Source organism: Aricia agestis, chromosome 1 (genome assembly GCF_905147365.1).
Source record: "Aricia agestis chromosome 1, ilAriAges1.1, whole genome shotgun sequence".
NCBI classification, from domain to species: domain Eukaryota; kingdom Metazoa; phylum Arthropoda; class Insecta; order Lepidoptera; family Lycaenidae; genus Aricia; species Aricia agestis.
The window spans coordinates 2944714-2963300 of NC_056406.1; the positions used below are offsets into that span (position 1 = coordinate 2944714).

An 18587-nucleotide genomic window follows, 5' to 3' on the forward strand; every position below is an offset into this window, starting at 1 on the left:
GGGCCAACTAAAAATACATACCGAGACAAAGACCTACTATGGAGAAAGAATGGGTAAATTACATGTGTTAAAATTCCTGCGAAGACAGGAACATTACATTGAGTACACAAATAGGGTTGACAATAAGTGGCACTCAAAGTTAGAACTTATAATACAGGATTGACATTTAAAAAATCAGAAAATAATAATTTTGAAACTTATTCTGATGCTGACTGGGCTGGAAACCACACACTGACAGGAAGAGTGTATCTGGATCTGTTACTCTTTACAACGGATGCTTAGTATCTTGGTTTTCCAGAAAACAGACATGTGTGGCACTGTCTACAGTGGAAGCAGAGTATATTGCTGCAGCTGCTAGTGCTTGTGACTTACTATATATAAGAGGACTATACGGAATATGAGTGGACCAAATAGTGACAAAAGTGCATACTGTATGTGGACAATAAAGGTGCTATACAATTATCTAAATCATATGAAAATAGCGAGCGTGCCAAGCACATTGATATTAGAAATCATTTCTTAAAAGATTTAATAATTAAGAAGGAGATATCAGTGGAGTACATCTCTACTAATGATAATGTCTCAGATTTGGTAACTAAAACCTTGTCTTGTGAAAGGTTATCTTTTATGAAAAAGACTTTAATTTTGTATAAGTTCTTAGTTATAAAACTTTAAGATTGTTTCTTATCACTTATATCAAGTGGTATTGTTATTAAGTAGTAATGTTATAAGTTTTTTTTTTTGCGATTGATTAACAATTTGTAAGAAAATAGTTTCAATCGAGGTGGGGTGTTGTGAATTGTATTGTTGGGTTAAGTTTCCGAATGTTTTTGACAGATGACAGCTAATGTTTTCCCCGCTTTGAGCTGTCTAGAATTTTTCTCTCAAGAAGCATGTAACGCTAACGAATTAATAAACGTATAAAATGATTAACTGTTAATTTGGACCCCTAAATAAGATGAAATAACAACAGTTATTAGCTGCTTATCGGAAAGGTGCATTATCATAATTTTATAAAATGAAACAAAAGTTACTTTTTCGATTTTATAAAATTATTAAACACTACAGGCAGCCCGCAGCAAATTAAATGTACCAAAAAAGGGTTGTGTAAAACATTTTACTATTTTCTAGAAAATAAAACAAATCGTCTTTAACTCCGTATTAGTATCAGTGATGCAACGCATCTATGTTTCTGTTTCCGCAAGTGCGGAAGTTCCGCGCTATTTTCAACATCCGTTTCTGCTTCTGTTTCCGCATCTTTTATAACGGAGAATTAAACGGATGTTTACAACCGACGGCGGCCAAATTACTTTTTATAAAAATATATAACTTGCCACAACTAAATTTTTAATATTAATAAAAATATGTTCAGTTGCAAAGTTGTAATATTGTTTTCTATAATAGATTTTATATAGATAATATATCTATTTCTAATCTAGATTTGGTGTATTTGATACTTAATAAAGAATTATATATTTTGTACATTTGTTTTTTTTTCATATTATTTACATCCGTTTCTGCATCCGTTTCCGTTTCTGCAAAAATTTACTTTTGTTTCCGTTTCTGGTTCCGCTAAGGCACTTCCGTTGCATCACTAATTAGTATCATCGTACCCTTATTAAGATAAGTTGAGATTAAGTCACCCTACCCGTAAAACTTATGTTGGAAAAAATCAAAAAAGCTATTTTTTAAAAAGTTTTTATTTTTTAATACATACGTGGGAGAGCCATGCTTCGGCACGAATGGGCCGGCTCGACCGGATAAATACCACGTTCTCACAGAAAACCGGCGTGAAACAGCGCTTGCGCTGTGTTTCGCCGAGTGAGTGAGTTTACCGGAGGCCCAATCCCCTAACCCCTATCCTATTCTCTTCCCTACCCTCAACTATTCCCTTCCTTTCCCTACCCTCCCCTATTACCCTATCCTCTTAAAAGGCCGGCAACGCACTTGCAGCTCTTCTGATGCTGCGAGTGTCCATGGGCGACGGGAGTTGCTTTCCATCAGGTGACCCGTTTGCTCGTTTGCCCCCTTATTTCATAAAAAACAGCCTTTTAAAAATATTGTAGTTGTAACACCTCTCCTCCTTATGCTGCGACGTAGTATGTGGATGGACCCCGATGCGTATAAGCGATAGTAAATTATAAATCAAGTCAACAATACATTAAATTTATTAACGTAATAAACAGATTAACAGAAGTATGTATCACGATATTGCTAGCCCGACTTGTCTGATAGGGGTTGTCGTACACTGGGTCCAGTAATCGCTGACGAACCACCGCCCCGTAGTAGAGAGCGGACGCACGTGGCGTGCGCGTGCGCAGCGGCGACGTGAAGTCCACAGCGTACAGACCGAACCTCTGACTGAAACGAATAACGCGAAGTATGACCGACTGCAGGTAATTGGGTTAATCATTGACTGCTCACGTATAACTGCTTACAAAGAGAAAAAAAAATTAAAACAAAATATTCGTTCTAGCGACCGGAATCAAGAACGATACAAAGCATAGAGCTATCGATGGAAATTAATGTGACAACATCTACAACGCCATCTAGCGTCGAATCGTATCGCATCCACTTTTGTCGACAGCGCGCAATCTCGCAACAACTCGAGAACTTACTATCTGACTAATTTTATAATTTTTCTTGAAATATTCGTGGTAGTGCAGGGAATGTTTATTTTAGGAGGGAAGTGATACGACGTTCACCAAAACAGTCTTTCACTCACGTGTAACCACTGTTCCATTCGAAGTTATCCATGAGACTCCACGCGGTATATCCCGTCACGTTTACATCGTCTTCGTATATCGACAGCAATACCTGAATAAATAAACGCACTGCATAAAATATGAAGGCATAAACAATTTATAACCTTATCTTATCACCATTTGAACATGTTGGGTCTTAGTGTCCCCGCGTATTAGGCGGCCAGGTCGCTGCGGCCAACATTCTTCTATGATATAATATCACTGGCGACCATGGTCGCCGCGACCTGGCCGCGGCGGCCAGTGAATTCTGGACTTTATATGGCAATCGCTATAGCCCCTACGCACTTAGCGGCCAGCGACCAGCGGCCACCGTTGGCCGCGGCGTCCAATTTGATGCCACGCGACCAGCGACCAATCGTGGCCGTCGAGAACATCACTTCTGTATTAAAATTCATCAGTGCTACCGCATCGGCCGCGGCGACCAGACGTGTAGCTAGCTACAGAGTGATTATTTTACAATGGCCAATTTCGACACGGAAAGGTTCATAATTGAAGTTGAAAATAGAAGAGGTTTATGGGTGTTAGCATCAAATGATTACTCCAATAAAGATGTTAAGCGGCAGTTGTGGCTTGAAGTGGTCGATATATTTGGCGGTGAATCCATGGAAGATAAAGAAAAGGCAGAACTTGGTTAGTATTTTATTTTATTATGCCTAAGTAAATTAATAATGCGATGAACTACAATAAACGCAGCAGGTGCTGTAGTAGCATTCGACACGTATATGTGACATGAGTGATTTTTTTTTAAAGTTGTTCCGTTCATTCAAAATCTAAGAAATTTTAGCAAATAGGTAATTGTCAAAAGTATAACTATTTTATTTCTACTATTTTTCGCTTTGCACATGAGTTTTGACAATTATTTGCTAAAATTTCCCAGGTTTTCGTAATGATTGGAATAACTTTTTAAAAAGATTACTCATACTGCATGTGCGTTCGACGCCATTTTGTTTACGGCGCGCAATGGCGGCTCGCGGCGAGCAAGTGCCTCAACGCACAAACTGAGCAGCCGTCGTAGGTACGCACCCATATATTTACAAATTGTGCCAGGGCAAGCGACCATCGGTACTGAAGTAGTTTGCGAATATATCTCGATATTCGGTTGATGTTCTATTTGCTCTATTAGGTAAACATGCAGGTATTTCTAATAAAGCCTCTGGTACAGTTAACGTGTCCTTGAAATCATATCCGTCTCTTTCTCGCACAAAATTATGAAGCACACATAGAGCTTTTATAATCACAACTGCAAATTCTTTCTTGACGTTTAGGGGTCGGTGAAGAATCTGCCATTTATTGGCTAATATTCCAAATGTACATTCAATATAGCGGCGGGCACGGGATAGTCGATAATTAAAATTAGTCTTTACATTATTCAAGTTTCTCCCAGCATACGGTCGCATCATATGTTCCGATAGTGAAAACGCCTCATCACCCACTAAAACGAACGGCATTGATTGGCCATTTTCTTTGATGGGGTTATTGCTCGGAATATCGAGATCATTATTTAAAAGCCTATGATAAAATACAGAGTCTTTGTAAATTGACGAATCACTGCATTTGCCGTATGCTCCAATATCTACGTAAAGAAATTTATAATTTACATCACATATTGCAAGTAACACGATTGAAAAATAATTCTTGTAATTGTAATAAAGAGATCCCGAATGTTGTGGTTTGATAACTCTAATGTGCTTGCCATCGATGGCTCCGATGCAATTAGGAAATTGGGCGTATTTTTGAAAACCTTCAGCCGTTTGAATCCACTTATCTCTGGTCAATTGTGGCATCACAATTGGTTTTAATATCTACCATATTGCTTCACAAACATCAAATACTATTTCCGATACTGTAGGAAGCCCTATAAAGTATTCATGACTTATATGAGATAAAGAACACCCAGTAGCCAAATACCTGAAAATAAAATTCACATTAATAAACATAATATTAGTTTTGTAATATGTACTACATTTATTTATTGATTTACAGGCATTACTCTCCAAAAAAGATGGAAAAACCTTAGAGACTGTTTCACAAGAGAGCTGCGCCGTCTTAAAGATGTCAAAAGTGGTTCTGCTGCAAAACGTAAATCACAATACACCTATTTCAACCAATTACTGTTTTTGAAATCAGTGCTGGACACAAACGCAACAGAAAATAGTCTCGAAGAGGCAAGTCAAGAAAATGAAAGTGCAAGATCTTCTGATCTTGAGACTCAACAGTCTGCATCAAAGTCGCTTAGAACAAAAAGGAAGAAAAAAATACCAAACGAAGAATCCGATACAGACCCTCTAATTTCAGTTCTGCATAAGACCATAGCGACTACACAGAATGATTCAAATTGTGACAGACTGTTTCTTTTATCCCTCCTCGAAAGATTTCAAACAATCCCTGCTGCAATGAAGACCAAAGCGAAAATGGAAATCATGGAAATTATAGAAAAATACCAACCGAACTGTACACCTACAACAGCGCGCATAAACTATTCAAGTAATTTCAATACTCTTAACGACCAAGAATATGACCCGCATCGACCGAGTTATTCAGGTTATTCTACTACCAACAGGATATCAGATGATTCAAATTACAGCAATACTCATACTCATTATTCTGATATTTCTCAAAATTCAGAAATGATAGACCTATTTCCCAATTTGAATGATTAATTGTTCACAATTGCCATTTTTTAAGTTATGAAAATACAAATAATTTGATTATCTACTTCAGTTTTTTAATATTTAAAAACATGTTATAAGCAAGCCCTTTTCCTCTCCTTTTCAAAGTCGTAAAGTAGAATACTACTGAACAATAGTTCATAAATTTTTTAAAGTGGCAAAACCTTGGTCAATGGATTATACAGGTTGTTGTGAAAAACACAACAGTGGTGGTTTAGGGTGATTCAGAATCGAGTCTTGTATAATTCAAATTTACAAAAAAATCCATTTAGCAGTTTAAGTAAAAAAAAGGCCCTATCACATTATTTTTATTTTTCCTGTACACAATACTCCATTCCGAAACACCCTTTAAAATATATCACGTATTTTTTAAACATTCTGTATTTAAAAAAGAAAAAGCTTACCTTATTGTTATTACTAATTTTTCTTCTGCTGGAATGCATTTCCGATAGTTGTTACCAGTTCCAGTAATTTTTGGTTTTATTGTATCCAGTAACAGGTTAAAAGTATTCGTTGACATTCTCATGTAATTAAAGAATCTCTTCTCATACATTTTTAAATCCAAAAAATAAGTATAATATAATCCTTTAGTCTTTCTCTCGCAAAGTAATGGATGCACCCAAAACTGTCTTTTACGTGAAATCTTCCGTTTTCGTTTTCGTAGTAAATAAACAAGCACAGTTAGCGTGATTATCTTCTGCACGTCCATCTTGACACACCCTTGGAAGTCGACTGCAAATTTTTCGGCCGTCCACATGTCGCGCTTGCCTACGCACCGGCGACCATGGCCGCGGCGGCCTGGCCGCGTCTATGGTCGCCAGTGCGTAGGCAGTCGCCAGTCGCCAGTGTCTGGCAGCCTTACGCGACCAGCGGCCAGCTGCCACGCTCTGGCCGCGCGACCAACGAAAAACATCGCGACACACACGCGGCCACTTGGCCGCCGCGGCCAACGAGATACGGGAATTTGTATGAAATTACTCAGTGTGTCGTCATTTTCCTAATTTGGTGAATGACTTACAAACAGTTGACACTGATTGGAGAGAACTTCGTAATTTTAATTTATTTTCATCAGAAGCAGAAGAAGCAGAATCATTTTGGTACTCCATTAACAAAATCAAATTGGCAGATGGTACTCCAAAATTTCCACATTTATGTTTTGTTTTTAATATTTTAGCTTTGCCTCATTCTTCTGCCAATGTAGAGCGAATATTTTCAGCGGTCAATTTGATTAAAACAAAGCAAAGTAATAGACTATCTACTTCTTCAATTGAAGGTCTGGTCCTTACAAAACAGTATCTTGACAAAGTAGAAAAGAAAATGTTGACTGCTATGTCGAAAGTTCGTTGCTATGAATAAATTAAATAATGTAAAATAACCATGAAAATTAATATTATAAATATTAATATAAGAAATTGAATATTCTATCTGCATGTCTTTGTTGTTTTATACCCCGTATTCTACCGATTTTCGAACAATAATTTTGCTCCCGAATTATCCCGATTTTCGAAGCATAGTTCTACCGTATTTTAAATTTTGCGTTCGGTAACACTGGTGCGCGCACTGGTCGCCGCGGCCACACGTTTTTTGTGTACAGAATGGAGTTTGATACTGAACGTTTCATTTTAGAAATTCAAACAGAATAGCGCTATGGCACCAGTCATCGGATTAGGCAATTATGGATGGTTTATTGTTTTAGTACCTAGTTTACCAATTTACTGAACAACTTTGCTACATACGAGTAGCCTTTTATTTTTATAACAAAATAATATTCAAAGTTTACTCATCAAATCACTACTGTGGTCGCAGACGTGGCCGCAAAGTGCGTGGGGTGGCCGCAGCGACGTGGCCACGCTGCCTGGCCGCATTTCAAGGCCGGGGGCCCTTAGATTGATAATGAGATGCAATTCATAAAGATATCTGCTAACTTTAGGAATTGCATCTCATTATCAATATCATAATTTCAAATTCCTTCAACTTCAAAATGTGCCACGTACTTTGCCAATGTCAAGAATTTGATGCTAATGTGACGATTTATATTATCTACACCGTATTATGGACACAACGAATTCTGCAGTAGGATTTTATCGTAGTATAAAGCTGCATTTTCTCGACGCAAAATTTTATAAATATTTCATATAGACTTTATCTAAAAAAAAGTCGGTCTACGGACGGTAGTTTGACGTGACAACGTCAAACATTACAGTAGCTTGAGCCGACCATGCCTCTCCCTCGTTCGTGCCGCGCTCTCGCTTTCGGAACGCGACAATGAGCGTAATAGGACAATGACGTCATCATTTTCGTGCATGCAGCCCATAATATCAAGTTAATAGAAATTGTCACGTCAAAATACATTTCAACTAGTAGTTTGTCACGCCTCATGTCATGTTTACACTCAAGCCGTATATAAATGAAATAGTCTGGTTAGTAAAACAAATCATGGTACTTGTTTCAGATGACCTCTGTGGTACTGCACCCTCTCTTTATCGTTTAAATCCATTTTACTGTCAGAGTAGCCATTTTCAGTGATGATGATTGCTTGATTGCCGTAATTCTTCCCAATCCAGTTGAGTTGATGCCGAATACCTTCGGGATACACCTGTTAAATGTAGGTTAGGCAATTTACACTGCGAATTTATTTTGAATAAATATTTCACTTATAAACATCTAGTAGGCCCTACAGTTTTTAGTATAGAATACATGTTGCAACATTTCAAAACCAGTTTTACTGGACAAGCTGAGGTCATATTGAGACACATAATGACGACGTGAAATTCGCTTATCGTAAGTTAGGTTAGGTTACACGTTCAGTTTTTCATCTATCTGCGACAACAATGACCAAACTGTAGGTAAATTGATAGATCTATGAACGATGTTAAACGATCAATTAGGATTTGGGACTGTTAGTGTGCTATAAATTTTGCATCTCAATCAGAGATTAAAGGAGCAGGCGTGCCTTGCATAAATAAAAAAAGGCGTGTGTGGTGTGTCGCTATTATCATAACTTTGGCAACAAAGAAACATGTTAAAAGAAAAGCAGTGGCTTCTAAAAAGAGAATCGTATACTTATTTAAATTGATTAAAAAAATCAGGGACACAGATGAAGAAGAAGATTACGAAAATTACTGTCGTATGAAAGATGCCCGCTATGATTTTTTATTGGCAAAGGTAAGCCTTACTTAACAAAAAACTTGTACGCGAAAGCCCATAATTGTAGAGAGAATCTGACTGCTATTTTAAGATATTATCTTTAACAAAACTGATGAACGTCCATTCAATCGGACGACAATCTTACCGATATTGATGAAAATTACCAGAATATTAAATCCATCAATCCGGGGGTTAGACGTTCAGTTTCGAGTCAATTTAACCAGATTGATAGACTAAACTGATGAGAAACTGAGGCTGTATGTAACCTACGTCTAAGCAAATGTATGGTAATCAGAGAGACATTGTGAGGATTACCCTGACTCTTGGAGACCTATTAATTATTATGTTATTTGCATATTTAGTGACCTGACAAAATATACAAATTTGAAATTACCAACATAGGAAGATGTAAAAGGGTTATTGGAAGGAATGGGACTCTAATACATACAAAGACAAATCATAATTTAAGTACATACAACCATTACGAAATTGTTGATGGAATTACGAACAAATAATAAAAGGTCTTTTATAAAAAAACTGCGGCCATAAATAAAATGTTTAATTTACTTACATATAACCAGTATGAATCCGACATTTTCCATTTAGGATCTGGGTATACAATAACTTCAAGGTCTGTGGACGCTTCCAACGGCCAAATCCCGTACTTATCTGCAATCTTTGCCTTTCGCACTAATCTTCCTGTATAATAATTCATAGCGTAGAAATCATAAGTACCTAAAAATTTCTGAAGTTAGTTTTATAGGGGTGGTACCATTTTTTCATGTCCCTGTGGTCACTAAGCAAATAAATCACACATCTAGCGCTAGAAATTACTCTTCCTCACCTCTTATAAGATCTTTTTCAGCCGTAGTAAAAGCTGGTAGCCGTGAATAGTTATATCCATCTTTGAGACTACGATCAGATATTATTTTTTCAATTTTTGGAGGCCAGCCACCGGCTGCTGAATATATTGGGTGCGTGTAGACTCCCACCTTCAAATGAAGATACATCTTATATCTTTAAACGAGCAATTCTTGTATATTATATATATAATTGAAATCTCGGAATCGGCTCCAACGATTTTCATGAAATTTAGTATATAGGGGGTCTCGGGGGCGATAAATCGATCTAGCTAGGAATCATTTCTAGAAAATGTTATTTTCATCGGATACCGAGCAAAGCTCGGTCAAACAGCTAGTTAAAATTACATAAACACCTGACAAATTACCCAATGGAAGACGTTAGTCGTTTGTAGATTGAATACCTATTTGGTACATTATTAGAAATGCGACGTATGATGCCGTACCTAACGGCCTGTCCACATCTCCATGTCACAACGTCGTCAACGTGGAACGGTGCGGTAACGTGGCACGGTACGTTGACGTGACGTGAAAATTTACGTCCTCGTAACGTGGAAATGCTCGTCACGGTATAGCTACATTTTACGTCTTTATTTTTTCTTATCTAGATAAGTAGTGAAGAATGTAGCAGTCTAACAAAGCATGGTGACGTACAATGTTGCTACACCGTGACGTGAATTTTACGTTACGTTGACGTAAATTTTCACGACAACGTTCCGTGCCACGTAACCGCACCTTTGACGACGTCGTAACGTGGACATGTGGACATGCCCTAATTATAGGAAAATTTTCTAGTAAAAAATCTTGCATACTATTATAAATATTTCTTTAAACTTTTATATTATTAACCTCAAATTTTTAAGTAGTCATTTAAAATTTCACTTACGAATAATTGACGCGCTAATTCTGCGGCCTCGGTTTCTTCATCGGATGCTGGTTCATACGCCAGGTGCATGTTACAAATTGCAATCCTACCTGCAGAATAGTTAAATTTCTATCCTAGTAATTGATCGTCTATTTCACTTTATCATATGAAATGTTCACCCAAAAACTACTTTTGTATTATATTATGTATTAAGTGTTCGAATTTTATAATATTATGTAAAATCTGGTAGCTACCTAATGGCTTAAGGGATTTTGCCATCCTTTTTATCTAGTACTTTACTGAATAAAAATTACGTTAAATCTAATAGTTAGTTACCTAAAATACACCAACAACGTTCTTACCGTAGTGCTTGCTTCTGAATTCTTCATCGAAAATGCGCCACGCCTTAGCGTGGGCTAGCATTACATTTTTCATACAGATATAGTTCCCAACGCCGGGGCTTAATATGCCCGGAGCATGACTTCCAACATGGTAGACCATGTCGCATAGCGCTATGGGCTCATTGATAGTAATCCACGTGTGGACTCTGTCGGCGAACAGCGTGAATACCGCCCTAGCGTACTCTGCAAACCACTCCACCACGAGCGGATTAGTCCAACCTCCTAAAATGGCGACAATATTGTTATGAATGAATCAAACATGTATCCTATACTAATTATTCATTTGCGGTCACCTCCGTTGGTATTAGTTTTTACATTTAGGAAATCTTATCAATTACTTTATTACTATTTATGTAAAACTGTTTGGAGACCCAAATAAACAAAACAAAACATAATATAATACATGCGTGAATTTCTTATGGAAATAAGTTCCGTGATAAGAATGTTCAACACGCAAGCATTTTGCTTTTTGCGTAGCTTAGTCTCTTTGCAGTGCAAAAAGTCTTCTGGAAATTGTCTTACGCAGTTACCTAGCGTCCTCATAGTAACACAAAAACGTAACATTTTGAACTTTCGCGTTGCATTATTATTAAACTTTTTAATCGGGACTTAACGCGACTTATTAAGTTAGTAATGCTACTACGAGTACATACTTTTTCTCGACGTTTCGGCCGTGTTGCAACGGCCGTGGTCACGAGGGGACTGCAGGAGCGCGACGTCTTCGTTTGCACCGGTCGGTCGGTTCTACGACTACCCTCGAGTTGTCCAATATTTGTGTTCCAATACACTGAAAGTCAGTAGGTTCACTGCGACACACAACAACGCCCAACGCCCTCGTGACCACGGCCGTTGCAACACGGCCGAAACGTCGAGAAAAAGTATGTACTCGTAGTAGCATTACTACTTAAATAAGTCGCGTTAAGTCCCGATTAAAAAGTTTAACAAAAACGTAACTCGATTTTTATCAATATTGACTTGAATATACCACTTATCTATTACCATAATACTATTTAAATTACAGGTTCTACTTATTCACAAAGATCACGTATCTCTATGACAAAACAAATTATAAGTACTTGCCAGATGATTTGTGTCTGAGAGTTATGTATAATCTTTACCTTGAGCATTGCACAGAGCAAAATGTTGTTCCTGAAAAGTTTTGACTGTACAGGCAAATCTTTAATAACCAAAATCTCAAATTTCATAAACCACGAAATGTGTGAGTGAAGACAAAACAGATCTATGTATTTCCAATATATATGCAACACATTCGCCGTAACATAGAAGCACGTCAATACCATTATGATAACAAGGTCCTTACACTTAATAAAGATATAAACTTTATAGAGATTGACTTGGAAGCCGTACGATATTATCCAAAAGTATCAACCGAAGCTAGTTTCTGCAAACGTCGCCTTGCTGTTTATAATGCTACATTGCTCTATGATGATGAGTCGAGACGAGCATCAAATTTTATGCGGCATGAAGGTGTTGCATCCAGAGTTGCCTTCATGTCTCTTTAAATAATTGAAAGACCATGGCAATGGAAAAAAATTGTTAAGAATGATACTTGGAGGTCAGAACCCAAATGTAAATTTAGCTGCAGTTCTCCTTTATGCTGTGCAAATTTTAGATATTCCTGAAATAGAACAGGGATATTTTGAACCTGTTCATTCCATGATGGAAGTAGATTCTGTGCACGCACACATTGAGACTTCGTCTGAAAACATAAATATATACCATCCTTCCGGATGGTACACTGCTGTTAGGATGGCATCGAAATCATCTAAATATGACGTCATAGAATTGGGCCAAGAAATGTTTTTAATGCGGTTAAGTTAAGGAAATAAAAATAGGAAAATAGACACAGATGGTGACAATATTAACTGGATTAAAATAACACTATTAAAATACGCCAAAGGCGATTGTGAATATATTTATTTGAAATATAATAAAAGTGACATTAATTAAAAAAAAATTAAAGTTATACGTCGAGCTACAAGAGCTACACAAATTAGGGTTCTATTCCGTTGATTACAACTTATGAGTCGCCGATTAAAATATCGCCTGAGGGCTGAGTCATGATTTGAAAAGCTTATGTGAACAAGGTATTATACCATCACATTACCATGCTTTTTATGAGCAGTTGAACAGTGGCAGGACCCAAAAAAGCAATTCAGAATCTTCCGAATAAAAAGGTTACTTAATTAGTAATAATTCGAAAGTTTCTTGCCGCGAGCCCAACGCTTGTCCAGTTTTTGTTTTTCTGTTGTGTGTGCCTACTTAAGTTTACTTTTCTTTTCTTTTCCAGTTTTTTGAAGAGATAAATAAATATTTTTAAACTGACGGATCTCATTTAAAACTCCTTATTTATATGAATATATGAAAAAGATAGTAACACAGAAACGTAATTCTAACACCTCCATTCAAAATTAATTAAATACTTAATTACTTTTAAACATATAAATAAACATAAAGTAAATTATAAATTTTACGCTTTGTAACCCTAAATAATACATTTAGCTTATTATAAAGTTTTGAAGTAATATCTTTAAAAACAGAAATCATATTTTCATGTGTCATGTCGCGTGGTTTTTATCATTTCCTCAAATTCGACAAAATTCAGATAAGTTTATGTGTTACTAAGGGGACGCTAGGTGATCTGAGGTAAAGATTAGAAGCGCTTGTTCTAGAAGACGGAATTATTCAAAGAAGTGTAAAGTTGCAAGTTTCAACACCCTTGTCACAACTCTCACATCTCGTGTTGCTAATGTCTGAACGGTAGTAATCGCTTATCATCAAGCGATTTGGTCGTTTGTAGTGTATAATGTATATAACATAGTACAATTTACCGAGATCCTGAAACTTTTGCGGTAGATCCCAGTGATACAACGTCACCAAAGGTTCAATACCTCTGTTCAGAAGAGTATCTATAAGATCCTCATAGTATCTTTTTCCGTCTTCGTTAAGATAATTTGTGAATCCATTAGGGTATAACCTGGTCCAGGAAATGGAAAATCTAAAATTTTTGAGATACGGGTTATTTTTACAAAAAATAAAGTAATACAGTGTTTGCACTGTACATATTATGAATACGGTCTAAGTACATAATATTATATTTATAAAAATTACTTTAGCGGTCAAAGTGTCAAGTAATGGGTGTTAGGGTTAACACCGTTATCCTTTCAAATGAGCCCGTCAAAATAAACAACTTTTCTATGAGAACAATAGTTTTAGGATAACGGTGTTAACCCTAACAACCTGCATATTTGTTGTAGTATAGTATATTTGTTGTATTATTGATTCATCATATTATGTAAATCTGGCTCGCAACTATGTTTCGGCAAGTTCTTTCATTGCACAAGAACAGTTATTTGCTCTGGGAAACTTTTCCAGTACTTTCACGGGATCGCAAAAATAATATACCATGAATGCAGTTAAGTCATTTTTATTCTATTATAATATTTATGATCTTAATTTTCACTGAACGGATTTGCGAAAACGGTTCAGCGGGTGGGGCGTGAAGAGGTAACAGATACACTTTAGCATTTATAGTATGGATGGATTAGCACATCAAATATTTGTACCAAGACACGCGTTACAGTCTTGCCACACGACCACGAGGCCATCTCGCCGGACTACCAGCCACACGGTGAGTGCGGCACCGCAACGTTTTGCAGTAGTTGCCGGACGGCTGCCGTGTGGCATACCATACATTTTTATATGTAGGAAACCGGAGCGGTACCGGTCAGGCACCGCACCGCCGCCGCACCGCATCGTGTGGCACTTACGCGCGTCTCCCAATCACCTGTAAAAGTCAACGCCGAGCTCAGCGACCATGTCGATATCTCTTCTCCAGAGATGGAAACTGTCGCAGGCGACGTCCCCAGTCGAGTGGTCAGCCGTGGCTTGTGGCCTCGAGTGCACGAACTCATCCCATATGCTTGAAGCACGACCTACAACAATCCGAATATCATACATTTTATTAACACTTTTATTTTATACGAGCTTTTGCCCGCGGCTTCGCTCGCGTTAAGAAGTATTATTATATACAAACTTTCATCCCCTATTTGAACCCCTTGGGGTTGGAATTTATCAAAATCCTTTCTTAGCGGATGCCTACGTCATAAAATCTACCTGCATGCCAAATTTCAGCCCGATCCGTCCAGTGGTCAGTGGTGGGCGTTGATAATCACTATGTCAATCAGTCAGTCACCTTTGAGTTTTATATAAGTATATAGATACGTCAAGATACTAGCTAGTTTCTTGGCCCCTTGGGCTGTTAACAAAAGCAGCTATGACACAGGTGGTACTAGTTACCTTGATGTTACCTTTAATACTTGTGAGCTAGATGACACCTGCGACTCCGTTGCGCCATTTTTGCATTTTTCAGGGATAATAACTATCCCATGTCCTTTCCCGGGACTCAAAGTATCTTTATGCCCAGCAAAATTGGTTTAGCGGTTGGAGCGTGAAGAGGTAACAGACAGACAGACACACTTTCGCATTTATAATATTAGTATGGATGCGAAAGTGTCGTGGTGCCGTGCGAAACTCTACACACAAACTCAATTAAACATGTAAAACCGTTATAGCCAGCTGTCTCAGATAGTGATACAGCTTTTATGTACATACTACATGTATTGTTTTTCAATCTTACCACTAATATTCCATGCACCTTCGACTTGATAAGCGGCAGTTGCCACACCAAACTTAAACCCGGCGGGAAAGTCCTGAGCCTTACCCACGCTGAATATGATTCTATAAAATGAAATTACAAAAGTATTTTAACATCAAACTTCATGTTTGATACATACAATTTAAAAATAATAAATTAAATTGTCTATAATCAGAATAAACGCATTATCCCAGCCAAAAACATTTTTTCTATCCACATTTAGAGACATATAAATCGACTGTGTTACGATCATCAACCGTCAATGTATTAGTTTGAACCTATCAGTACCTTATGAAAAGAAAAAATGAAGACGTAACAACTGATGAATATTTTACTGATGTGATAGAAAATGCTACTTATGGCGGACTTTGTGAGTTAATAGCAGCAGGATTAATATTCCCATTTATGTTTGAAGTTTATAGAAACGATCATGAGATCGTTTCCGATATACGAAATCTGGATCTAACGACTATCCGGTGAGGCGATTACGATTCAGCCACGGTTTGTCCAGTAGGTATTTTGATGCCTATCTTCCCATAGCAGCACAAAACAAAAACTCGGCGTGGTATGGTGGTGGCTGTAGAGTATAAAAGAACATGATTTTGGAATTGATACACCTTCGCAAATCAAAGTTGATAAGGGTTGTCAGGAAGTACCTGTTTTAGAGCATGAATATTCACCTATTGTATCTTCAATAAATTATGATGAAAATTTAATTAGAAATTTACCGTCCCAATCTGAGTCCGTGACATTAATAGAAAAAAAAAGATAAAAAAACGAAGGCCAAGGTTTACTAATTACACAAGCAAAAATCAAATAAAAGAGGCACAAAAAATATAGAAAGACCTGAATCCCACCGCAAAGCCGTGTCTGAATATAAGAAAAAAAACCCTGATGTACAGAGGCAAGCTGTCGCCACCTACCAGGCTGCATACTCCGAAAAACACAATCAATCTATTGCCAGCTACCAGGCTGCAAACCCCGAAAAACACAGGCAATCTATCGCCACCTACCAGGCTGCAAACCCCGAAAAACACAGGCAAGCTGTCGCCATCTACCAGGCTACAAACCATGAAAAACATAGGCAATCTACTGCACTATATCAGGCCAGAAATACCGATGTGCATAGAGTGATTCAGTCACGGTATAGAGTAAATATAATTCAAAGTGTATGGAAAAGCAAGTTGCTTTCGGGTTTTTCGTATGACCCAGATTTTGATTATGGAACTGACAGCAGTGTAGTCTTAGGTTCTATGACGTACAAGTGTCAGTGGTGTAATGCCTTGAAGTGGAAAGATAAAACACCTGGCATGTGTAATTGTAGCGCCGGTAAAATTCAACTTGAGCCGTTTAAACAACTGCCTGAACCACTTTTCTCGTAAATGTATGCACCCAAATCATGTACACTTCATAGATTATATCAAATGACATCCTTAAGTGGAAAACAAATAAAAGAAGGCCAACTTTTAAAGTTCAAGGACAAGTCTATCATTTAATTGGAAGTATATTACCGGAACCTGGGCAGTACATCCTGCCCAGGTTTGCTAACATCATTTAGTATAATATAAATATAAACTTATATTATACTAAATGATGTTATAGAACATCTCGGAGCCTGGCAAAGAAACACAGGAATAAGAAATGAGTTAAAAATATGTATATAACATATTTAGTAAAATTATCAATTTTCATTTCCCTACTCTTATGAGAAATTTTCATGTTTGCTTAACTTATTAAGTACCTAATATGTAACTTTTCTTGTCTACTTCATGTACTTTTTACCATTGAAGGTACTAGCAGCGTTGCATTTTTATGCAACTGGATCCTACCAGCGGCCCAGTTTCACACTATCTCGCAGCCGACGTTTAGCCGATGCTTACGTGAAGTCACCGATGCTCTTAACGCTAGGGAAGTCCTACTGAAATATATAAAGTTCCCAAATTCGCAGCGTGAAAAAGAATTTACTGGAGAGGTGAGTTTATACAAAAAATATGTTACTTATGGGTAGGTGCAATGTGATTTTTAAAATAAAATTTAAGTTTTCTTCATATTTTAGGTTTATGGAAAAATTTGGCTTCCCTGGGTGCATTGATGGTAATCACGTAGCCATCGTGCGACCAAAGGAGCACGAGGAGTCCTATTTTAATAGGAAACATTATCACTCCTTGAATGTGATGATCGTAAGTAGCTATATATAATAGATATCTGATGCAGACCTTAGAATTTTGCATGTGGATGCCTCATTTGGTGGGGCATCCCATGACAGTTTTGTGGGGAATCAAAGCCCCACTAAAACTTTAATGAAAGCTGTCGATTAACGCTGCTGGTTATTAGGTAAGTGTTTATAACTAAGCATGTAGCAAACAAGCAACTTTTTAAGCTTATTGTACAAAACGCTCACATACAATTTTTTTCACTACTCTAGGTTAAAGTTAAGCGATAAAACATCATTCTGCGAAAATTAAAACATATAGGTAGACTAACTATTCACGAATAATTTGATGAAAAAAAAATACTAGAAAAGGATTTTTTCTCAAGGTAGAGATTTATCGATTTTTCTTAAATAATGTATAACTTTAAATCTGTAACATTTTGCTGAACATATATTGTGTTTTTTTTGGAAGGTATTGATCCCAGCTGTCACTCTCTGCAGTATGTCGAACTATTTACTGGACACGCTGTATATTCCTATTAAAACATTTAGCTCAATACAAATGGAAGAAGTTCTTTCTCTATTAAAAGAAAATCTACTTTTGCATTTGGATTTTGAAAACATACATATCATGCCAGATCATATTGTTCACTAGGTTTTTCAAAGCAGCAATTTCAAGAAATCCTTTTAGAATTCCCAAGATTATCAGAAAAACTACCTACTTAATGAAGTTGCGAACAGGAGATAGTGATGAGCGTCGCCTAGAAGCACATTAGAATATTTAATAAATACAGCTCATGAAATATTAGACCAGGACTTTGTCCCGAGAAATCTTGGCTTAAACCATATCTCGATATCTCTCAAAGAAATATTTTAATTCCGAATTGCCTTTTTGGGGCTTCGACTTAATAAGCGGCAGCTGCTACACCAAACTTAAATCCGGCGGGAAAGTCCTGAGCCTTAAGTAATTTCATTTTATAGAATCATATTCAGCGTTACCCACGCTAAATATGATTCTATAAAATGAAATTACTTACATTTTCTTCTTCG

At 37.1% G+C, this 18587-nt stretch overlaps 1 protein-coding gene across 1 annotated transcript; it reads right to left on the reverse strand.

The window, feature by feature from the left end:
* Nucleotides 1–2150: 2150 nt before the first annotated feature.
* Nucleotides 2151–15494, reverse strand: LOC121725981 (myrosinase 1-like; the record flags this gene model as incomplete). Its single annotated transcript, XM_042113201.1, has 10 exons — nt 2151–2361; nt 2726–2817; nt 7878–8030; nt 9153–9316; nt 9426–9573; nt 10328–10416; nt 10669–10929; nt 13560–13726; nt 14516–14663; nt 15368–15494. Coding segments are annotated over 10 exons (1560 nt in total), but the record flags the coding sequence as incomplete, so codon positions are not given.
* Between the last annotated feature and the right edge of the window lie 3093 nt (nt 15495–18587).